Source organism: Diadema setosum, chromosome 18 (genome assembly GCF_964275005.1).
Source record: "Diadema setosum chromosome 18, eeDiaSeto1, whole genome shotgun sequence".
NCBI classification, from domain to species: domain Eukaryota; kingdom Metazoa; phylum Echinodermata; class Echinoidea; order Diadematoida; family Diadematidae; genus Diadema; species Diadema setosum.
Window position 1 is genome coordinate 6,519 of NC_092702.1, and position 25,872 is coordinate 32,390.

Here is a 25,872-nt window from a genome sequence, read left to right on the forward strand (position 1 = left end):
GAAAATCAATTGATGAAACGCTTTCAATAGGAGTGTCATCAAGTATGACGTTGCCAGGCAGCTTTTCAAGTGAATTCCTAAAAACAAAAACTTAGTCTTTTGCAAATTAACTCTTTATGTGCCACGTTGGCACGCCTAACGGCATGCCAAGTTCGCATATTCTGCTCAAACGCAAAGTCCCGCCCAAACCGATCGATAAATCGCCAACAATATTCCATGAAAGCGTTTCTCGCAGTTCCATCTCTTTCACATGTAATTTGCATTTTATGTGGTGATTGACATCGAGCAGAGTTTATTACTGGATTTGCTAGTAAATTGGCATTTTCTCTACAATTTTTGCTCATTACTTGCTCAGGGTAACAAAAATCTATTAAAGTTACACAAAATTAAATAAGAGGTTTTTCCAAAGAATGCCTACGTTGTTGTCTCAATAATGTGGCACACATGAGTTTTACACCATGGCACATAAAGAGTTAAGTGATAATTTGTTTGCCCGTATCCATTGTGTAACGTGTTTCAGGTCTTTACTGATAGTAACGGTTAAGTTGGATTATAATTATTGTAAGATGAAGTGAAAGATGAAATGGGAGGCTACGTCATATTTTGTCATGAAGTATATGACAGAAACTCTTTGATACCTACAAGAACACAATTATATTTTCCCGTCGAGATTCCCCGAGTGACTTTGAAGGAGTTTCCAAGTGAGCCTATTTGTTTGCTTTGTTTACTTTTGTGCTGTTTGGAATTAAATGCTTTTCTTTGAAAAGAATGAATGTAATCACAGACGCAGACATTAGTTGACTTCGGAAGCGTCAGCAAATCGAGACATCTGTTGTACATTGAACACAAAACTAAGGTAGTGAGTGCATGGAACAATGACTCTTTTTGCTTCTTTATTTTTGTAATTTAATTTCACTTTATGTCGGTAATTTCGGCTAACAGGTCACCTTATACTAGTGAGTTGGAGTCTTGACAAAAATACTCCTCCTAAGTGATATGCAGTACTCGTGCCTTTCACTTTCGCACTTGGAAGTAAATTACACGTACAGCAACAAGTTAGGGGTGCCCATTGTATCTTTGACCCTGTCCCTCGTAGCTGTATTGGCTAAGATGGTCCTTACTTCGAGCGGGGTTAAATCCGGGTTTTTAGCCAGGAACAAAGCCGCAGCTCCTGTGAAACCAGAAAAAGTAAGAATTTAAGTTTCTGTCTGCCCGAAATGTGTTCACATGACAGATAGTGCAGGATGCGGATAGTAAGACGACTCGGTAGGGACCGCGAAACGTGCTTTTCAAAATCATACCGGGTTGGGATTGATGTCATACTGCGCCTCGTAAGTGGCACCAGGTTTTTAGCTACAGAAAAATAAGGGTTAATTTGGTATATTAACGGTTAACAGGCACAATGTGGGATTGACATGCCCTAATCCTAATACTATCCTAACCTTGTTCCTAATGTCGTAAGACCTATAATTCCTATCAATTACTGCATCCTATTCCTAGCTGATTGTCATGAATGTGCATTTGTGTAACTATACACAGCCCAGTCGCAGTATAAAATAGCGTGCTTCGCGCGGCGTCTGGTCGGGCTGGCATTTGTGTGAAGTGGGTGTGGCCTGTTCGGCCCACGTATGATCAGAGGATGGATCGAGACTGGGGACGATGGCGCTCGAGGCGAGGGGAGGAATAAAGTTTTGTTTTTACTTAAGTCTTTTATGGTAACAGCGATTTGTTCGTTGTCAGATAAAATACGTGTGACAAGTTGTTGTGCCGCCAATATTTTCCTCCCTTCCGTGATAATGTATCATTCTTTTGTATAATGACAAAAGTTTTGTAATGCGTGAAGACGTGGTTGATAGAATTTGGTCAAATATACCTTCATTAAGCTTATCTAAATACGACGATAATTCTTGAGATAATTGTGAATAACTCAATAACGTAAGTAAAAAAAATTAGCAGAGTTAAAACGTTTGAACCCAGCCTAAATACTTTAGATTGTTAATTTTAGATTTTCTCATTTGAATATTCATAAATATGCATGCGATTTCTTGATATATGCCCTTATTTGTCTTAAGTCGGGACCAATATGTCCCAACATGATTTAACTGGTATCAAATTTTCCAGTTTGATTAATGATGGAAGTCTACGGGTTTAAGTACAATCATGTACCAACCAACTGTTTACACACACACACACACTCACACACACGCTCACACGCATACATTTTAAGAAAATTGCAGGACTATACGAAAACCCATCATGCTCCCTGCTTGCCCATCTGTGCCCATGCGAAACCCTAGTGGCAAGCCCATAGGAAGCCCATATCAGTTTTCCCATGTCTGCCTTTGGTTAGCACCCAAGGGCCCCTTGAACACTGAAGGATGACCCACAAATAACCCTTGCCCATCTCCAACCCGGCTTACCCACATTTAACCATGTTTACCCATGTGGACCCCACATGGGTAGGCTTGTGCCGAAAGGGTGGGTTGGGTGGTGGCGCGTCGCGTTAATGGGAACACCACCCTTCGTCCAAAGCCCCCCCCCCCCCCCCGGTTTTGCCGAAAGGGTGCGTTGGGAGCGTTGGGTCGCGTCGCGTTGACTGGAACCCCACCCTTCGTCCAAAGCCCCCCCCCCCCCCGGTTTTGCCGAAAGGGTGCGTTGGTACTTTTTTCTCATGTAATATTAAAAGACGAGTTTTGAATTTATATTTAACCTTCAAACAACCATTTCAAAGAGGCTATCGTCCGGATCTGTTTATACACTCTATTACCACCTGGTCTACAGCCAGTTGGTCTAATAGACTGTTTAATATCAGTTGGTCTAATAACCAGTTGGTCTAGTCATCATTTCGTCCAATTACTGTTTGGTCTAATTGTTATTTGGTTTAATTACTATTTTGTCTACAGTCAATTCGTCTATTATGAGTTGGTCTAATTCCATTTCGTCTAATCATCAAATTGTCTAAAATAAAACCAAATTTGTCCAATATAAATTTGGTGTACACATCAATAAAAAGCCCCCCCCCCCCCCACCAAAAAAAAAAAAAAAAAAAAACAGCCCAGTTGGTCATATAGACGAAACGATGATTGGACCAAATGGTACCTGATTAGACCAGGAGGCTGGCTATTAGACCAAATGACAATAAGATCAATGGTTATTAGACTAAATGGGTGTACACTAAATGATGATAGACAGAGGCTAGACCAACTGGGCAATGGACCAAAATTAATGATGTGTACACCAAATTTATAATGGACAAAATAATTTGGTTTTATTTTAGACCATTTGATGATTAGACGAAATGGAATTAGACCAACTCATAATAGACCAAATCGGTATCTGATGATATAAATTGGTGTTAGACCAAAAAGAGACCAAATGGCTATTGTTAGACGAATTGACTGTAGACCAAATAGTAATTAAACTAAATAACAATTAGACCAAACAGTAATTGGACGAAATGATGACTAGACCAACTGGTTATTAGACCAACTCGACGGGTTTACCACGAACTGTCCTATCTCAATTTTTGGGGAATTTGAGTTTTTTGCATAATTGTTACATATAGACTCTCCTCTTTGTCGTGTTAAAGTTTCTAAGCAAAAAACGCATTTTTTACAAATATAGGGTGGTCTATCTCAAACCCTCTGATGAGAAATGTAACAAACCCTTTACCACGAATCGTCCTATGTCAGATAGGTCACTTTGTGGTAAAACTTGACTCGGTTGCGAATTGCACCCGCCGCGGACGCCCCCGGCCGCCGGCCCGTACGCAAGAACTTACGTGCAGGTACGTGCGCATGTACAAATTCGGGCTTTCGTGCGTGTGCGTGCAGAAATCTGCAGGCCTGCGCCTACGTGCTGTGTACTTTGTAAGTTAGTTGGGGATAAATACGCGCTCCTTGGTGTAGTTGTATACTGTCATCAAAGATCAGTCATGGACGGCTTTCCTCTCACCGGAAATCAATTCCAAGGATTACAGGTGAATTTCTGTTTTTTATAAGACTACTCTGGGTATAAGGACAAGAATCGTTAGATATTTGTGAAGACAATTCATGAATTCATGAAAAGCTTATAAAATAACAAACAGTAAAATGTTTTGAGTTAGTTCGTCAAGACTAACGTTACATTGTCACTGTAGTGTAGTGTATTAAACCTTTACTTCTAAGCCAAACCGTTACTAGTCGCTGTAATGTTAACGTTGTCGATGATGGTTTGGGGTGATTGATATCATCTAACTTGGTTAGGCCTAACGTCAGAAAAAAAAAAAATCCGAGTTGTTCTTAACATGTCAGAATTGTAAAAAGAGCCCATACCATTATCTGATAACTTCTAACAGTAACATTGTTACTCAAGGTTACTTCGAACGTTACGACGTTAACTACAACAATAGGGTAATACTATCCAACAGCATGGTAAGTTAGTATTTAAGTTAACACTAATAGACAGTCTAACTAGTTCTAGTTTCTAGACCCTACAGTACTAACGAGCAGTAAACCGTAATAATAGAGGTAGGCTACTGACACTAACATTAAATTAACTGGTCAGTTCTAACGTTACGGGAGTAACAATGTTACTACCGTTAGGCCTAAAAATGTTAACGTTAGAACTTGAAGATCTCAGTTGGACCCTTACTCAGTTGTTAAACGATCTCTTTGGTCTTAAACGCTAGACAACTTGTGTCTAGAATCTAGCTAACGTCCAGTTAGATAGGCCAAGCCTTTTAGATCTAGACTAGGCCTAACCATTACTAACGTTAGTGTAGAGTTTCTAGTAGAACTCAACCTATATCCAGGGCTGCAAACATTGGAAACTAGTTGAGAGTGAGACTCCAGGCCAATGCTATAATTTAGGAGTCAAAATGAGTGAGATCAATAACAAATGCATGCAAATGAAATAAAAAGTTTTAGAAGTGAGAAAGGACCCAAATGAGTCAGAGTGAATCTCACTCTCAATGAGTGAGAGGTGGCAGCCCTGTATATCACTAACCTTGCTTACGCTAGTGCTGTAACGTTAAATAGGGACACAGGATCTGACCTGTTTATAGAGTCTAGAAGTAGAACAAGTAATATAGACCAATTATCTTAGCGTTATTCTAAAAACTAACAGTTAGGGCGTAGATAGACATTCTACTACAAACGTTAGGCCTAATGTTCTACCGCCGTACCGGTACTTCCCTATGGTATTAGAAAAAAAAATCCAGATTGTAGTATGTCTATGTATATTTAACGTTACACATCAAAATTGAATACAACTGTACAGTCTAACGTTAGGGCCTAGCTGCTAAGTGGGATCTACATGAACTAACGTTAATGTTAGACTCGAGCCTATAAAAGTCAACTTGACCAAACTGTGGTCTAGATCTCTCTTCATCTAGACTCAGTGTCTATCAAGACTAGGCCCTACTGGCGCTGCAAAAGGAGGTGCTTCAAATTAAAGTTTAATCTCATTTGTTTTTTCTAGACCCTTATCTGGATTTGAGCTAGCCCTTGGCCTAGATCGATTATGCCTAACATAGATATTAATCTGTTTCTGTTTCGGTTTCCCCGTACTCGAAGGACGACTGGACTGCTCCAGACAACGTCACTTAACCGAGTTAGACATAGAAGTTGGAACTCAAGTCTAACAGTTACTGCTGATATAATGATTCTAGAATAGACCCTATCTAGACGTAGTGTCAAACGTCAGAGTCTATTGAATTATCTGACTGATGTCTAACAAGGCTTTGTTATGTAGCTCTACCTCTACTAGATCTCTATCACTAGTCTGGCAGATCATATGTACATGTACAACTAAATAGATGGGTCTATTTTCTACTTAAAAATTAAATGGGGTTTTCTGCAAAATGGAGTTAAAATGTTATCCCATGGTACTGTAAAACCTGAAGTAGCATGTAGATGGTTTAATCATATTGAGGGTTATCAGTGCGAAAATCCGATCTTTTTTTTTTTTCGGGGGGGGGGATACTGTATAATGCACCGTATATATGGTATTTTCAAGTTCAGCAAAATGAAATGAGTAATTTGCATGAATCAGCCTCTACTATGTAAAACAAAATTGTGGTAATTATAGTAAGATGAATAATAATTGTGGTAAGTGGAATATTAAGGAATCTATTAATAGCAATGCTTACAAAATTTGGCATACCTTTCCTTCAATTTTTTCACGTTCCTTTATTTCTGATTTTCTTGTCTTTTGTGTACGTGTTTGGTGGATTGGCATTCAATACATACATAGAAGTCGAAAAACTGCTGGTGAAACGTCGGCTTTAATACAGAATCTGCGAACTTTTATTTCTTGAGAATTTATCCCTTGGGATTTGCTTATATACATGACAAAATTATAAAATTAAAAATGCAAGTATTTGAGTTGATATGAATTTTCAATCATATGAATATAAGTATTAGAAAAAAAATGAATTGAAGGACAGATCATTGAATGAATGGGTCAATGATGTTGATGTTCAAAATCGTCACAATATGAGTATTGGCATTAACCTTGAAAAGCTGTTTGTTTTCAGATGAAGACCAAAAATCAAGTTCACCACTGGAGATGGCAGAAATGTTGGACCCAGAGGATGACATCCCTTTAGTTGCACTTCAAAGAACTACGAAATCGGGGGCAGATGACAAAAAAAAAAGCAGGTATTGTGTATTTTCACCTATTTATAACTTGACACAACACAATTTACACGTTATTTGTTTTTAAAGTAGAGTTCGTAATGAATATTGCGTATGAGAAAACTATGTAAGGGAAACAAGAGAAAAAAATAGGAGAAATAGGGGCAGTATAGATAATAGACTTACTTGAATAATGTAAATTCAATTATAACAGACAGTTAGGTTGAAGGAAATAACATTATATAAATGTTTCAATGGCGGTGATGTTCAAAATCTGTCACTACATTAATTGTGAGTATTGATATTGACTCTGGAAGGTTCTTCAATTTTAGATAAAGAGCAACAAATCAAGTTCATTGCGTATGAGAAAAAAATTGAATTGAAGGACAGATCATTGAATGAATGGGTCAATGATGTTGATGTTCAAAATCGTCACAATGTGAGTATTGGCATTAACCTTGAAAAACTGTTCGTTTTCAGATGAAGACCAAAAATCAAGTTCACCACTGGAGATGGCAAAAATGTTGGATCCAGAGAATGACATCCCTTTAGCTGCACTTCAAAGAACTACGGAATCGGTGCAGAGAACAAAAAACAGCAGGTATTTCATATTTTTCACCTATGTATAACTTGACACAACACAATTGTACATTTTATTTCTTTTTAAAGTAGAGAATAAATAACGTGTACATGTATAAGAAAACTATAGTTGTGGAACAAGAGAAAGGAAAAAGTAGGAGAAATAGGGGCGCTATAGAAAATAGCTTACATGAATAAAGTAAATTCCCCTTTATGACAAAGAGTTAGGTTGAAGGAAAGAACCTGAAATGAATGGATCAGTGATGATGATGTTAAAAATCTGTTGATGCATTGATTTGGAGTATTCATATTAGCACTGGGATTGTTCTTCGTTTTCAAATACAGATCAAAAATCAAGTTCAACAAACAACAATGGAGATGGCAGAAATGTTGGATCTAGAGGATGACATCACTTTAGCTGCACTTCAAAGAACTACGGAATCGGGGCGGAGGCGACACAGTGACACTCTCGACGACTAGCTAGTCTAGCCACGGACTGCAGGGTGCTGGAGTGGGGACTGGAAAGGAGGGCCGAAACAGGAGGGGGAGACGAATTCATGGATTTTCTTTCCAAATATTTGAAGATTATTGTCCTCAGACCTAGTCTAGTCTTATTATAAACTGAAAACCACCTGCATTCCTTGGAATTGATCTGCGGTGAAGTGTAAAGCCGTCCGTGACTGATCTTTGATAACAGTAGGAGCAGCTACGTAGCGTAGACCGTAGGCCTACCAGATTTCTGCACGAAGTTCGATTCATCCCGAAGATTTTGATGTAGAAGGTATCCAGAGGATGGAAGGGGTAGCCGCTTGTATGTAAAGAGAATACGCCCAAGAACTCGGTATAAAGTTGTCAAGAGAAAAGAAATGTTGCACTAAAGCACCACATTGAAAAGACAAACATGCTAATCCGTACGAGAAAGTTCATTCCGATAAATCTGTTTATCCACTTCATGTCGCCGTGTCAATCATGGTTGTCATAAATTCAGCACAGCAAACTGAAGAAATCCGGAAAACGTACCTCGACCTCGAGGACTTGGGAAGGAAAGGCAATGGATCGCTAATCACACGGAAACAAAAGTAAATGACGTGGCGCTAAGGAAGAAACGCGCTATTCATTATCTTCTACCTCTAGCGGGCAGTAAGCTAAAAGCGTGCAAAAGCTTATTTCTCAATACCTTAGGAAAAGCAACGTATTTGGGACATGAAGAATTTAGGAGCTTGTTATTGTTCAGCAATTTTGCAGCTACTGTGTAAACCATATGCTTCAGGTTGTACATAAATTTTTAAGGCCAATGGTAATATGGCCTTGTTTATCATGCATTCACACTTAGAGTAAACCATGCAATATCGTTTTTCATTTTTGAGAAAAATAAAGCTTTGCACATTAGTGATTTCTAACGATGCTTCAGTAAGCCCAGTTGCAAAGTGTTTTTCATACATGTATGTTTGATAGCCTAAATATTACAGCCTAGGAGATCAACATGTCTGACTTGTACACCATTACTGACTGCTGAATTATGATCCCTTCGGTGAGGATTTGTAGTTTTTATCTTAAGCTGGAAATGTAAATGTGTTATCACCAGAACATGCACTGCATGCAGTTATTTCATTTCATTGCATTGCAGGACTTCATGGTTTCAATGTTTTGCTGACAGCGTAACCGCAACTTCTGTTCACTAATGTTTAACTAGTATTTCAATGGGATCACATTAAAAGGGGGAAATTGAATATACTGTCGAATTTCGATAATGATAAACATGTTTCTTGATAAAAAAAAAATAATGACAGTCTTGCAGTGCAACAATTTAATAATACCCTCTTTTGTCAATGCTTTTACACTAACTGTTCATGCCATGTTATGTGATTCTCTACGACAATGCAACTTAAACAGGAATCGAAATATTATTGTTTTAAAGAACATGCAGTTCGTTAGATATGAATTCTGTTGTAAAAGTTTCCCATTTCATAATCTGCAATTATTTTCTCATTTCACGTTTAATGCATGGTAATTATTTTGTTTGATGACGTTATTGACTAATTACAATAAAATGTGTGAGTCAGTAAACACATAAAAAAAACAGTTGTGCTCTCAAATTATGTGTCATTCTCTGTCTCTCTGTACATCTCTCTATGCAAGATTAAAGATGTTTGTATGCGTATTTTGGTTAGGGGGGATTTTTCTTTCCCATTTAATATTTTTCGTCGTGCACTTTATGCACTTTGTGCGTTGTGTCTGTATGTGCGTTGGTTGTATGCATGTTGTTTGCTATCTAGATGTTATTGTGTATGTGTGTTTATTTTTGTTTGTGTGTGTGTGTATATATATATATATATATACACATATATATATGTGTGTGTGAGTGTGTGTGTGTGTGTGTGAGAGTAAGCGTGTGAGGGGTGTGTGTGTGTGTGTATGTGTGAAATTAAGTGTGTTTGCGGTTGTGCCCGCATGTGTGTTTATTCATGATTATCCAAGTTTTTGGTTAAGGGTCGTTAAATTTCTGAAGGTTGGTATTCAGTGAAATTAATTACAGAAAATGCTACAAGCATTGCTTAGTTGACTACTACTCGATAAGGACATTATTATAAAATATGTTTGAAAGGACAAGTTGAGAAGCCTCCCACCCCTTCCTTCAAGATTCCTTTAATACGGTGAAAGAAATAATCAGCATGAACAGTGTAGTTAACGTAGATGAAAAATCATTGCTAACTACGAATTTTCCCTCCAGTAGAGGCCTATCACAAACCGTGAGAACCTGGTTGGTATATTGGCCTATTTGATTATATTTGTATTTAAAAAGTGCGAGTCCATATCCTAAGTTATAATGGTCAAGTGGGGCATCAAGATTACAAATAAAAAAGTGCATCTCTGGTTCCGCCCCATGCATATTATACGGTCCGTGAACATGGGACAGTTCGTGGTAAAGCATCGACACTCGATTCTCCGGTGATTTCGAGATAGGTCACATCGTGGTAAAGTTCGAAGACTCGCTACTGCAGTGCGCGCAAGATAGGACAGATCGTGCAAAGAATCTTCGCATAAATACGGCTCAATACTGCTTTTCTATGAAACCGTAAACTAATATGTAAGTTTACAAGTTTCTTGCTAATAACTTTGTCGGCACTGTGACATGTTCTTTGGCACAAACTATCCCTAGGTACTGTTCTCTCTTATGGCCTGCGTTTTATAGATAAGCAATAAGCCATTTCTGGAAAAGTAAGGCATAAAGAGAGATACAATGTTTAGAAGCGATTTTCTCAAAACGTCATTATTTGAGATAGGACAGTTCGTGGTAAACCCGTCGAACTGATATTAAACAGTCTATTAGACCAACTGGCTGTAGACCAAGTGGTAATAGAGTGTAAACCGATAATAATGATAATAATGATAATAATAATAATAATAATAATAATACATTACATTTGTAATGCGCTTCATACAAAATGGAATTAGACCAACTTTCGTCTCTTCCCTGTGCGCTTAGAAACCGATCCGGACGATAGCCTCTTTGAAATGGTTGTTTGAGGGTTAGATATGAATTCAAAACTCGTCTTTTAATATTACATGAGAAAAAGTACCAACGCACCCTTTCGGCAAAACCGGGGGGGCTTTGGACGAAGAGTGGGGTTCCAGTCAACGCGACGCGACCCAACGCTCCCAACGCACCCTTTCGGCAAAACCGGGGGGGCTTTGGACGAAGGGTGGTGTTCCCATTAACGCGACGCGCCACCACCCAACCCACCCTTTCGGCACAAGCCCATGGGTATGTTCGTCGGGGAAACCACCATTCAAAAATAATGAAAAATCGGAGGTAACCGTGAAATACTTTCTCCATACTCGTTTCTTTCTCTCTCTCTCTTTCTCTCTCTCTCTTCTTTCTCATTGACATTTTCAAAGAGCTGCACACCTGTCTTAGTAATAAAATGGCATGCAAATGATAAACATCCCACCACCAAAGGTTAGAACCGCAATATTTTACTATTCCTTTTTTAGTCTTAATCATACAGTTCCCATAAAACTTGTGTGACATATTATACATGATTATTAATGGTAATGAGTAAAAGACTACATAAAATACGTCCATAATCAGTCACATTTAGCATATTTTGCAACATTTCCAGTCAAACTAGTTTAGACAGCAACGCTGGAAAACGTAATTCTGTAAAAATGCTACTTATAAGTCATGTGCTATGATAAGCATAAAATGTTACATTTTTGTTCAGTCAAAAACTGGTAATTTTGGTCAATTGGTTCAATCAAAAAAGTTGGAAAAGAATATTAGTTTCTGTATTAAAATCAAGTAACGTCGAAGTATCATAAACCTACATCATGTCATTTAAGAAATCTTCGACTGAATGAAAATTTCTGTAAAAATAAAGTAAGTTAAATTACATCAAAGCTATACATTGATTATATTTTGCCTTAAAATCCCAAGTTTCTCATGTTACTCAGGTTTACAAATAAAAATGAAGTGTTTTTGCTGGGTAAGTGAAAAAAACATATCAGAATTGCTGTAATTACTTAAACTGAGCAAATCTGTATATTCCTGTAGAAATACAGAAATCTTTTACAGTGTGTGTGCATGTGTGTGTCTGTGTGCGTGTGTGTGTGTGTGTGTGTTTGTAAAGGGGAACACATCCTTTCCGTTGTTGCCCATAGTCCTATTGGTTATAATTTTAGTTGAGTTAGACTTGATTTTGTTTGGAGTATAGCTACGTCACGTCAAATCCTCATTAAATATGATTATTTCCAGACAAGACAACATGAATTTTTAGAATATCCATGAAACTCATTTTCTGCTCTTACACTAATTTACAAATCTGACGGCCGTCTTTGTCGTCACAGAATAAGATCAAACAGAGAGCCTTGATATGTTAGCCCAACAACTGTCATTATGAAGGTCTCAAACAAAGATACGTGGAATTGCCAACAATCGCGGATAAGTATCAACAAAATGAGGTAGAATCAGTATAAGGGGGGGCACGGGGGGCACGTGCCCCCCCCCCCCCCCAATCCGCTGAAAAAAAAAAAAAAAAAAAAAAAACCTTACCAAAATGGTAAATGAAGGGTTAGTAAACTGCTTTTGAAATCGACATGAAAGGGTGATCAAGAAATGGGTGGGGTTTTTTTCTAAGATTTCTTTTATCCATAATTAAGGAGGCATATAGTGTGAAACATTGTTCAAAAAGCCCGGAGCCGACAAAAGATTGTGATTCAGCGTAATTCCTGATTGGCATTCTGAATATACGCAAGGAGGTTTGAGAAATGGAGTACTCGTTTTTACATGACTTTACATTAACCTAACATATAAATGAATAAAGAACTATACTCGAAAATTATACAATATCAGTTTCATTTGTCGGAAGCGATCGGAAAGATGATAAAATCGACTTTGTATTGAGAGTACAGTTTCAAATATTTTCACGACATACAGCTCAGGTTTACATTTTTGCACATAATCTTGGACGGGATTTACTTTTGTTTCATATGCTTTATCATTAATAGAACATTCATTCTATTTGACAAATAAACAAGCAGAATATAAACGATATAATGTTAGAGTTTAAAATGAATCTACAGATTGCTCATAAAGACGGCGGCATGGAACCCTGATCATCAAAGGCACAAGTGCACCTGTGGAATTCTTTTGTGCATCAATAGAAAAATGGCAGCTGTTTGAATAATTACAGCCAGTTGGAACTCCATCTCTTAAACCTCCTTGATATAAGCAGGATGTGCGCAGTGTACTCAGAACATCAGAACGGCAAAGTTGCGCAATGTGATGTAGAATGTGACCTTTGTACCTTACGCGTCGTTATATCAAAGCTATAGATCATTGATTTTGCAGTGTTGCTGTACATACTAGTATATATCAAAATGCCTTGCATTGCCAATAATAACACTTGACCTGGGCTATTTTCTAACTTTTCCATGTATATAAAACAGACACACACACACAAACACAACAATTAGTGGATGCTCTAAAGTGCAGATTTTTGGACATCCTTCCCCCGGTTGGTCACTTCGACGGCCCCTCGCTGGTCATACCTCCCCCAATCAGTGAAACATAAACAGACACCCTTGACTACCAGTGGCAAATCCAGGGGGGTGCACTGGGCGCCCCCCCCCCCCTTAATTTCCAAAGTGTAAAAAATATAGCTACAAATGGCAGTTTTTGGACTGTAAAATGTCAAAATTTTCAAGCTCGCTCGCATTTAATCGTTATGCCAATCTCCTGATGTTTCTGCAAGTAATTGCCAGCAGTTGGGCCGGTGCGCCCCCCCCCCTTAATTTCCAAAGCGAAAAATATAGCTACAAACGGCAGTTTTGGGATTATAAAAATGACAAAATTTTCAAGCTCGCTCGCTTCGCTCGCTCGCATTTAATCGTTATGCCAATCTCCTGATGTTGCTACCAGTAATTGCCAGCAGTTGCGCCCGGTGCGCCCCCCCCCCCCCTCATTAATTTCCAAAGCGAACAAATATAGCTACAAACGGCAGTTTGGGGACTATAAAACGTCAAAATTTTCAAGCTCACTCGCTTCGCTCGCTCGCATTTAATCGTTATGCCACTCACCTGATGTTGCTGCCACTAATTGCCAGCAGTGTTGGTGCGCCCCCCTTAATTTCCAAAGCGAACAAATATAGCTACAAACGGCAGTTTTGGGGCTGTAAAATGTCAAAATTTTCAAGCTTGCTCGCTTCGCTCGCTCGCATTTTATCGTTATGCCATTCTCCTGATGGTGCTGCCAGTAATTGCCAGCAGTGTTGCGCTCGGTGCGCCCCCCCCCCCCCCTTTATTTCCAAAGCGAACAAATATAGCTGCAAACGGCAGTTTTGGGACTGTAAAATGTCAAAATTTTCAAGCTCGCTCGCATTTATAATCGTTATCATGCCATTCTCCTGATGTTGCTGCCAGTAATTGCCAGCAGTTGCGCCCGGTGCTTCCCCTTAATTTCCAAAGCGAACAAAATAGCTATAAACAGCCCCAGGGACTGTAAAATGTCAAAATTTGATGTTGTTGAACCAGTAATTTGTTGTTTCACACCGTCATTTCATAATCCATGTAAAGGAAAACTTGCAATGTTGCTCAATGACTGCGCTGTGGAATGTATCACATTCCGTTATGTATTGTAGTCCCCATTAAAGGGGAAATCCAGTCCAAATACAAGTTAGTCTGATAAGAAAGAGTAAAATATTAAGAGTTCATTGGTAAAATTTTGATCGAAATCGGATGTAAAATAAGGAAGTTATGACATTTTGAAGTTTCGCTAATTTTATGAGGAAAAAGTTCTTGAATGGTTGATATGAATATGCAAATGGCAACGTGGGCATGTCATTCCCTCACAACTTACCATATAGTTTGTACATAAAATTGTGAAATTTCCAGTTTTTCATTCAAACGCAATTATGCCCGAGGCTCAAGTCCTGATATATCTAACTGATCACTATTCTGAAGTTATTCAACCAGCAATACCATAATGTTTCACACTTCATTAACAGAAACATTGAATTTCATCATTTTTTTGGTACACGATCAATGGGAAATTGTGAGGTTATGACATGGTCAACTCACTCATTTGCATATTCATATCCACTTTACAAGAACTGCTTTGCAGAAATTAGCAAAACTTCAAAATTTCATAACTTCCTTATTTTTTATCCGATTTCATTCAAATTTTCACTGTTAAACTTGTAAGATTTTACTCTTTTTTATCAGACTATCTTATTTTTGGACTCGATTTCCCCTTTAAGTTTGCAGACTGACAGCGCACGCACACACACGTACGCACGCACGCACGCACAAGCATACACACCCTCAAAATTACTTTTCCACGAGGAACCCCCCCCCCCCCCCAATGTCTTGACCCACGGTATGCCACTGGGTAGAAAGGTACACACGTTCCCAAGCGCCCAGTACTCGCCGGTGTCTGGTAGTTTGCAGGCACAAACCCTTGTTGGTCGTATAGGAGTCTGCATGCGCCAAGACTAATACACGCACCACTACACTGCAGCCTCTCCCAACTGCAGTGCAGTGGTGCGTGTATTAGTCTTGGGAGAAGCTTCAACACAGGGCCTATGGGACAGTGCCAAAGTGGTGCATGTAGTAGTCTTGGCGCAGACTCCTTTACGACCAACAAGGGTTTGTGCCTGCAAACTTTTAGGTGTCTGGTGGAATATCATGGTAAATAGTACACATACACACCTGCCACGTGAGGCGTGGACATACTGGTACCACTCTTTACTGTGTATTCAGAGTCATAGCCGATACCAGCACTTGTTATGTGAAGACCAGGAGCGAAGATGTTAACACATCCGCCGAAGTTTGAGAAGTAAGCTCGCGAGTCATCGCTTCCCGTGGCGCCCACTGTGATAGCCTGAAAGCACATTTCAGAAGAGCGTAATCGCAATACATTTGTAATTCAAGCATTTATTGAAACCCGATAAAGAACTCGTAATAGTAAGGATAGTGCATGGGCACATAGCAATGACGTAGAGTCACGACTATGAATATTGCAATACACTGTACTTGTCTTTGTTTGCTTTTCTCCTCTTTTTTGCCATATTCTCATTTTCGTTTGTGTTCATTTCAGGCTTCTAATCATATTTACGTGCAAACAGTAGTAATCTTTAAATGTCTTCAAATACAAAACATTGGATTTCTCTCAGCTCCATCCAAATGAAAAATCGCTGCTTCAAACACGTTTTACAAAGGAAGAATGCGATGTATACCCTGGTTTCTCTTTGTTGTAGTTGATTGGGTTTGGGACTCCTGTTGTATTTTTCGTTTAAATGATTTTGACTTATAACTAAGTGATGTCCAAAAGAAAAATCGTAGCCAGCTGACGTTTTCCAGTATTTGCCGTAAAAGTAGTTACTTGTTTTGCTTTGTATTTTGCACAGTTTGAACCTCTTTCTATTTTCAAAGGAAAATTCTCTGCTTTGTTGGGATCACTCAGTTTTTTGGATTTTACTCAGGCATGGGGCTTATTGTAATAATTTTGTTGATTTATTTGTTTGATTGCACAATGTGTATTAACAGTATATGTAAGTACGCACGTCTTGGGCTCTGGCAGGTACGCGGTAGCAGGCATCGTAGTCGTTGTTGCCAGCAGAAACGGTTAGTGTGACTCCAGATTGGACCAAAGCCTCTACGGCCTCGTCCACCGCTGAAAATGTCGCCGTCCCGCTGAGCGACATAGAGGCAACGGCAGGCCGTTTGCCGTTCGTGGCAACCCAGTCCATTCCTGATGTTACAAAAAGGAAAGTGACAAGAATACCTCAGAGGAAATGTGTGTTTCTAAGATAATCCTTTCCGCGCCAATGAGTCAAAAGTAATATGCGCAAATTTTAACGAATTCGAAGATAATGCAATGTGATACGCAGAGGATTAAAGTGAACACAGCGGATATTGCGATGATATGAGGTTAATAAACGACTTTGACTCCGTGTGCTTAATTAAATCCAAAATGAGTGCACGTGACGAGCTTGACACCCATGAGTCATACAGCCCTTGAGTCATACAGCCCCCGAGGTAGGCACAAAGTGAACACTGCCATTGAGCTCGACATCAAGTAAAATAGGCCTACGAACTATACGGTCCACCATCTCGACACTATAGGCAAATAAGACCCGTGAGCTCGACACTAGGCAAACATAGCAAGTCCCAGAGTCCGATACACTGTACTAGGCAAAAACGGCCACTGAGACCGACATTACGTCAAGCGACTTAATGTATGCATCAGACTCGGTCTCATGGGCCTATTTTGCCAGAGTCTTGATGGGCTCATGGGCCTTATTTGTCTAATGTCGAGCTGGCGGGCCTATTTGCTAAGTATTGTTTGGTGTCGAGCTCGTGGACTGTAATACTCGTGGGTTGTATGACTCGTGGGTGTCGAGCTAGTGGGATGACCTCCATCTCCTCCCCAGACTGAAGTGTGAATAAAAATTAGATTAAAACATAAATCGTTCTATCCGGACAATTCGGAGCTGGATTCTCTTCGTGGATTAAGTATTTTACTTGTAATTCAGATAGGCATTAATATTCGGTTACTTCTTTGTATTAAGATTGTCAGTCGTACTTCGACGCTATTTTCATTGTCTCAAATGATTCATTTCAATGCTTTATCATTATCCCCAAAGTCAACACTTCTCTTCTTTATATTACGCCCCATATTATTAGCGGATATGTTTGATCCAATATTAACGAAATATTCATTAAAATGTTCAGCAATATCAGCGGTATCATGAATATCAGTTCCATTGTGCGATAAAGTTTGTTTTTTTATTGGTAATAATCTTTTCTTTCCCTAAAATTGTATTAATGAATTTCCATGTCTCTTTTGAATTGTTTTTGATTAAATCAAACTTTTTCGAATAATAACCCTTCTTTGCTCTGCGTAAGCAAAGAGTAACTTTATTACGAATTTTCTTATACCTTTCATAATTTGATTCAAGGGGAGAGTTAATATATTTCTTGTAACATTTATTTTTAATTTTGATAAGTTTTAAAAGTTCACTTGTAACCCACGGTTTTCTGATTTCTTGTTTTCTCTTATTCTTGATTCCTCTCTTAGGTAAATGCACATCATACAGATTAATGAATATTTCGTAAAACACATTATACGCCCCCTCGGGGTCATTTTGTTCATACACTCTTGACCAATCCGTGTCTGCTAGGTCAGCACAAAGGGTAGCGAGATTTTCTTCAGTAATCTTCCTGAATATTTTTGGCTTCTTACTGTTACGTCTGTCCTCTGGATGTAATGATATATGAAATATTGGTAGGTGATCAGAAATATCTGTCATCAGGATGCCTGACAGAGTGGAGATGGTGTTATCATTTGTGAATATATTGTCGATAGTTGTGGCTGACGTAGCACTGACGCGAGTTGGTCTATCTACCAAGGGGTGAAATCCGGAAGAAGCAGTTACATTTACAATCTCCAGTATTGATGGACTTATATCTTTTTTAGTCAAATCGATGTTATAATCTCCCATCAAGTATACAAAATTCTGTTTTATATTGAATTCACTGATCAGTTTTTCAAAGAAAGGAGTGAATGTAGAAATGGAATATTTTGGTTGGCGATATATCACTCCGACTATGATATTTCGTAATGATTTACAATTAATTTTGATGAATAACTGATCAACTCCTTCACATTGCTCCTTACACTCATAGGCCCGAATTCACGAAGGTGGTACAAAAGAAACCATGGTTTAAACCATGGACAAAAACCATGGAGCGCCAAGTGTCACATGGAATATTTCGTTACGAAATCAGTTATTTCGCCGATGAAATGATTATTTTGTAACGAAATGACAACATTTTGTAACTAAATGAACATTTCGTCCGCGAAATTATAATTTCGTTAACGAAACGGTCATTTTGTCGATGAATAATGACCAATTTCGTAACGAAATATTCCGTGCGACACTTGGCGTTCCATGGTTTTTGTCCATGGTTTAAACCATGGTTTCATTTGTACCACCTTCGTGAATTCGGGCCTTTATGTGTAAAGCTTAGCTCTTCTCGGATGAAGAGGCCAACTCCACCCCCACGACCAGTTGGTCGGTCAACATGGATAAATTTGTAACCGTCAAGTGCAAAAGGAACATAATACTGATAGCTGAATTTATCCACGTTTCAGATATAGCTATCACTGAAAACTTAAATTCAATGCATGAAAGGTAAGTATGAATTCTTTCAAAATTTTGGCACATGCTCCTTGCATTGAAATGAATCATGCTGAAGTTTTTTGTCACTGAGCAATTTTGTATGGCATCATTCAGTTCAGAAGTCAAAAAAATATTTAGTTGGGATGGGATTAAAGATCTTATCTATTTCATGCTCAACTTGATAATCATCAGGATCTATATTGGGAGAATTCACAAAATTGCCTGTGGATTTTTTCATCGGCGTTTTTTGATCAACTAATCCACTCCAATCCATATTTCATATAAATCATATTTCAAAAGTTTTGAAGCAAAATTCTGGTAAAAAAAAAAAAAAAAAATCAAACGCAGTAACGAACCATCAATAATGCCAGACCATGAGCCGGAGCCAGTACATCCGAGAACTTTAACGCCATAAACCTTGGCTCGCGGCGCCACGCCGTACTGTGCCCCAGCGGCTGTTCCGGCACAGTGTGTTCCATGGCCGTTACAGTCGGTGCCATTCCCCTGAACCCACGACGCAGGTATGAGTATACAAAGGGAGAGGTGTTATTAAGAAAGTTAATTGGATCTTTCATCTACTTATAGTTTTCCCCACTATATAGGTCAAACAAACAAAAAACATATACTTGACAACACCGATGAATTGTGTTTTGAACTATACTGTCATCTTGCTCTTCGGTAAAGCTGAAGGAAAACGTGATGTATGCGATTCACTATGTGAATGCAAATTGAGTTAACATTATTACGTCATCTAATCTTGAGGACATGTTTCTGCTTAAGGGATTCCATGCGGTCAATATTTTTCAAACGTAACAAAAGATTTGTACATCATTTTCAATGCGGTCATGCTCAATGACAGCGTATATAGCATGTAATACTATTCATTTTTATAACCACAATAGATAGCAGCTTATCAGAGTACCCGATGTTCAAATTGGAGGCTCGTAATGCAGACTATCTAATCAGATTATTTGACCGATGTGAGAAATCGACAGACGGTGCAGCTGATTAGATTATACATCTACCATTAACACAGGAGAATACCACTCGAAATCCTTGAAGTCAACATAAGTGACTGACTAAACTGGACTGCTGCGTGTCATAACGATGTGAGCAATACCACCTGTCATATCATGGCTTTTATAATTTGCACTCGAAAAAAAAATCAATCAGTTACGATACAGTATTACTATATCCACTTAAATTACCTTAATTCTGATTAGATTTCCAAGCCATAATCATACTTGATCGAGTCAAGGATGTTCTAGAGGATACCAAAATGACGAATTTATACCATTTCGCTGCCTGTGGCGTCATAGGCAAAGGTGGCCCTGTCCTCAAACTCCTGATGGGTAGTCCTCAGTCCCGTGTCTAGGATGTACACATGGGCTCCATCCCCGTCACCTAAATAGCATTATTATCCATTTTTTTATGTGTAGAATATGACAGAGGCACATTTTCCATGTCGTGATAAAATCTTAAATAGGTATAAAGAAACAGAACTTTCACCTATGTAGATGGAAACAGGCAGACGGGCATACGTAAAGAGGAAAAAAACAACAACTTAGTAGTTGGTATAACTGGACAAAATCCGAACCCACATCCTGAAATATAAAACAATAGTGCATAGCCGTGTATTTTGATAGAATGCAGTTACTCAAAATAAAAGGGTACGCTCAATTCATGCTTCCTGGTCGTCAGGTAAATGAAGTTTACCTTACTCATTATCGGTAAAAATAAAACCAAAGAGAAGAGTTACCGCTTGGCTGGAAAGTGCCATCTAAGGGCAAATCACGCTGGTCGATTCGATCCAAGCCCCAAGTTACATCATCCGCATATGCCATGCCATCTTCCTCCACGTAACGCACAGCGTCATGTGACCGGATCTGAAGAATATAAGATGTGGAAGAGAGAGGTGGGTAAAGACTGACTTGAGACATGGGTGCAAATTAAAGAAAATAAAACCAAAAAAAAAAAAACTAAATGTGTACATGTATAGCAGGGTTCCGATTTGACATTCAATGCATTTGAAATACAATGGCATGTATAAAGAGCACTTTGCTGCGTGTAACACCGACAGAGTTACTATACATTCTCCGAAACACGTTATGCTGGAGTAATTAAACCAACATTACGGCTGAAATAATAGAGTAATAAGAATTTTTTTTTATTAAAATGATAATGCATGGAAAATGCATCTTATAGGGAATAGTTCTGTTCCCTGTGTCTGCATGTCATATAACTTCGTACAAGACTGGTAGTGGTGCACAAAGAAAGATAAACATATACGTCGAGATGTTTATAATGCAACTGATTGACAAATTGCCCTAAGGATATCGAAGAATTTGAACAGTAAATATGCAATACCCACTGCTATGAGAGATAGGAACCATCAACTGGCTATCAGATGGAAGCTCGGCAGTCTAGTGGATATGGCACCTGTCTAATAGCAATCAGGAGATATTGAGTTCGTGTTCCATCAGAGTATGTATGCCCATCATTTCTATCATGGCTACATAATACCTCAGACACGTAATAGTACATTAGATGGTCTCATAGACTATGTATACATGACCTGGGAAAGTTGTAAGTACGAGTTTTTTTGTTGATTTGTGTTCCAAAATGTTATTAAGGAAATCTTAGCTTGGCTGCTACCTCGGTAACCTTGAGAAACCTTTTTATCAGCCTTATCAGCATAATCATATAATTAGCATAATTATGTACAATATATTATGTAATAAATTGCTAGTTTTTAAATCAGGAAGCCAAAACAGATACTACAAGTTTCAAGGGTTTTCTATGATGAGAAATACATTTGTAGCAACACTTTCTATTTTGAAAGGATGAAAGGTGTCTTAAACATGCAAATTACCATAATGCGTTAATGTGCATATGTACAATAGTCTAGAACATGGTATGATACTATGTATATGCCATGGAAAAGTTTATGGTAGAGGGTTTTCATAAACTTGTCCATGGCATATACATAGTATTATACCATAGTGCAATAAGCATATTCAGCTAATTTGCATAATGTAATAATTATGTAATAATTATATGTAATAATTTGCTAATTTTAACCAGGAAGTTATGAGGAATCCATTTATTGCAACGATTTCCATTTTGAAATAAGGTGTCTAAAATATAAGTTGCATAATAGGTTCATTTGCATATATACAATTATCTGGTAGATGGTAAAATACTATGTACATTACGTGGAAAAATGTTTAGTGAAAGTTTCTTGTTCTTGTTGCTGTTGTTGTGGTTATTGTTCTTGATTCGTGCTGTAGATGGGTACTGAAGCAACTCAAGGTTGATTGCCACCTTGGCAACCTTGGACCATTATCTTTAAGAACGTAATTTAGCATAATCAACTTATAACCATAATTTGTATTGTGTTGCTATATCAAATCCAGAAAGCCTTATAACAAGGATAATTCAGCTTTTCAAGGATTTACTATGAAGAAGAGTCCATTTATGATAACATGCATCGCAGTTTCTGAAATGATGCGAGTGTCTTACATAATTATCAGAAGTAACAGAATGAGCTAATTTGCATATGTACAATAGTCCGATGGATGGTACAATATGTGCCCTGTAGATGAGTATTGAAGAAAATTATGCTTGGTTACCACCTTTGCAACCTGGGGCAACTATCTCTACTAACCTAATTAGCATAGTTTATAATTAGAATGATATGTGACATGTGCCTGAAAGGAGGGATAATATGACTTTCCGAGTTTTCAAGGACGAGAAATCAATTTATAGCACCAATCTCAATTTGTTAATGATGCAAGTATCTGAAATGCATAATAAGCATAATTAGCTAATTTGCATTAATGTTCAATAACCAGTAGATGGTAGCATATAATATGGCACGTGCATGATCTGGAAATTTGTTCAGTACACTTTTCTTGTTCGTTTGTTTGTTTGATTGTTTGTTTGTTTGTTTTTGCTGCTTCGAGTTTTAGAAAATTCAAGCTTTGAGAATGAATTTAGATTTCAACAATATACAAAAAGCTCCCTCTCTCTGCCTTTTCGTGCTATTGGATATTACAGTTTCAAATAGTTTGAATTAAACAGTGATGTTACAATTCCAGAATTTGATTGATTGGTCCAGGTTCAGGTCAGGGGAGGGGATATCTTCCTAAAACTCCCTCCCCCCCTTTTTTTTTCAGATAAAAATCAAAGATTAGCTCATAACACGTCATGCTATATCATTTGCACGTTTAAGACACTTTAAACGTTCAAAATGGAAACTGTCGTTATAAATAGATTCCTCGTCATGGAAATCGCCCTCGTCATAATTTGCTAAATATGCTAATTAGACTACTGAAGATAATTGCCTTGGTTGCCACCTTGGCAGCAAAGCTTAAATTTACTTCAAGACCATCTACAACACCATTCAACTAAAATCCTTCCCCTAAACAACCTGTCCACATCATATACATAGTATATGGTACTACCTACTAGACAATGTAGTTCATTATGTTCATTTGCATTTTTAAGACACTATCTGACACATCATGTCAAAATGGTGATTTTTGCTATTAATGGATTCTTTATCGTAGAAAACCATTGACAAGTTGTATTATCCATGTTTTCTGGCGTCCTGGTTGGAAACGAGCAATTTATCACAAATTGCACATCACCTATGCTAATACATGATAAGGCTCATACATTTAAGGCTAATGGCCAAAAAAAAAAAAGTGAACTTCAATATCCTAAAATACGAAAAGAAAAAAACACTTGCACACTTAACAACTTCTTCGTTTCTAAAGAAAAAAAAATGTCTACCCTACTAAACGAATAATCGGCGTTTATACACACGTCAATGAAGGCCTTTTTGTCCAGTTGCAATAGAATACTGCATGTAATAGCACAGTGCTATATGAAGGGAACACTAGAGAAATTCTACTCACAATGTCTAAAGCTCTGCTATCGCCTAGGGTAACAGAAAATCCATTAAGAACTGTCAGGAATTTATGCGTGATGTCAAAGACGGCTCCGGCCTCAGACGAGATCGATGACATTGATGAAGTCACTTCCGAGAGATCGACGTCATTCTGTATAGCATAAAATGGATTGCAGTGATGATTTTTACAGCCTTACACACGCTGAATTTTGTCTTTATTACTTCAAATCATACTGTAAGCAGAACTATACAAATAGAAGTATTTAAGTGCGACATAGTATCCCAGCTAACATTTGGACGCCTTCTGAACGTTCTTAAAACGCTCCAAGTTCGTTATTTGGACGTTTTGTCAAAACATTTTCAGAACTTCTTTTCGTGGAAGGTTTTCGACGTATATAAAACGTTTCAAATGGACGTTATAAAAACGTTTTTTAAACGTTTAAAAATCCAATAAAAAACATTTCAGAATTTTTAAGGACCCGCAGAAAACCTTTTGGACGTTATATATATCAGAAAACCTTTAGAGAATATTCAAAACGTTCTGTGGACGTTCTGCGGACGTCCAGAAAACCTTTGAAAACCGTCTAGAATGTCCAAGAAACGTTTTAAGAACGTCTAAAAAGTCTTGTGACCTTTAGAGAACCTTTCATATCCGTCTAAAACGTCCAGAAAACCTTTTAAGAACGTCTAATATTTGTTTTTATGGGGCATTAAAAAGACACAGTTATGAGATTATGCAGGCATAATCTGGGATTTATGTACCCTGATCCTAAATATTCCTATCCTAACTTGTTCCTAATGTCCTATCACCTATACCAACTACATCCTATTCCCAGTTGATGAATCTGTATCACATTGTTTTATAAACCGGCAAAATGTTGTAATGCATGAAGACATGGTTACTGAAATTAAATCACATATTTCTTAATTAGGCCAATTAACATATGAAAATACCTCTTCATAACACAATTTGAAATTGTGAATAACTGAACAATAACGTAGGCACAATTCTTAACACAGAAAGTTTGAACCCAGCATAAATACTTTGGATTGCAATATCTTTTCAATGTCTTCTAGTTTTCCGATTTTAGATTTTCTTATTTTAATATTCATAAATATGCATATTTATGATCAAGGAACCAATGACGAAGACATGACATGACGGACCAAATAGAAACATTTTTTTAAACGTTCATCAAAGACGAAGTCGACGTAACAGACCTAATAAAAACGTTTTGTGGACGTTTATAAATGACGAAGACGTAGCAGACATGATAAAAACGTTTTGTAACGTCCATTGACGTTTTGAAAACATTTTCCAAAAAAAAAACTGTGCTTTGCGATAAATTCTAAGTCCCAACTTTGACGTTATATATATACGTTTTAAAAACGTCCATTTTATACGTCAGGAACCTCAAAAAACATTTAGTGTTCGCTGGGAGAGTGATTACCAAAAAAAAAAAAAAAAATGTTATTTCACTTTAATTGGATAGAACATGTACTTGCAAGAAGTCCAGGAATGGCAATGCGGTCTATAATAGAGTAAGCCCAAAATTCAAGTAATAACCCCCAAACAAAGAATGGTTTGTCTGTGGTGTTGAGAAAGATAAACTCACACATTTACGATGGAGCATCATAAGCACTTTAATAAGGGGAAGATAATGCTGCCTCAAAAGTGATTTTAAGATAGATTTTTATTTTTATTTCTTTTATATTAATTGAGGAACGAAATGTGGAAATAACGAACATTTACATCATTACAATAACATCAAAGTCAACGATGACTTACCTTCAGGACAACAATGTAACTTCCTGGAACTTTTCCTGGGGAACGGTAGAGTGGCGCCCAAGCCGATAGGCTCGGCGTAGCCAGCAATAGCAGCATTACCGTTCCAGTAAACCACATGACGATACAATGTCTTTCTTTTTATTACCACAGTATTTCAAAACTCAAAATACTCCTATTCCACAGATGTGTCGGCGTGTTTGTATCCTGTACAATGACGACTGCGAAAATTTGCAAATCTTGTTCAGTTAAAACGATATCAACGTCCTTTGCGCTCGTTCATATCGTGTA

General features: G+C 37.9%; 1 protein-coding gene and 1 long non-coding RNA gene across 2 annotated transcripts; one reads left to right on the top strand and one right to left on the bottom strand.

The window, feature by feature from the left end:
- Window positions 1-1,047: 1,047 nt before the first annotated feature.
- On the bottom strand, window positions 1,048-25,701 carry LOC140241899 (aqualysin-1-like; the record flags this gene model as incomplete). The annotated part of the gene is made up of 8 exons (XM_072321647.1): window positions 25,585-25,701; window positions 23,803-23,946; window positions 20,640-20,766; window positions 20,175-20,284; window positions 19,237-19,384; window positions 16,259-16,446; window positions 15,405-15,576; window positions 1,048-1,171 (listed from the first exon to the last, which is right to left on the bottom strand). Coding segments are annotated over exons 1-8 (1,130 nt in total), but the record flags the coding sequence as incomplete, so codon positions are not given.
- Window positions 3,893-9,221, top strand: LOC140241492 (uncharacterized). The gene is made up of 4 exons (XR_011902084.1): window positions 3,893-3,979; window positions 6,518-6,641; window positions 7,098-7,218; window positions 7,542-9,221. It is a non-coding gene; the product is annotated as an uncharacterized lncRNA (long non-coding RNA).
- Window positions 25,702-25,872: the final 171 nt, after the last annotated feature.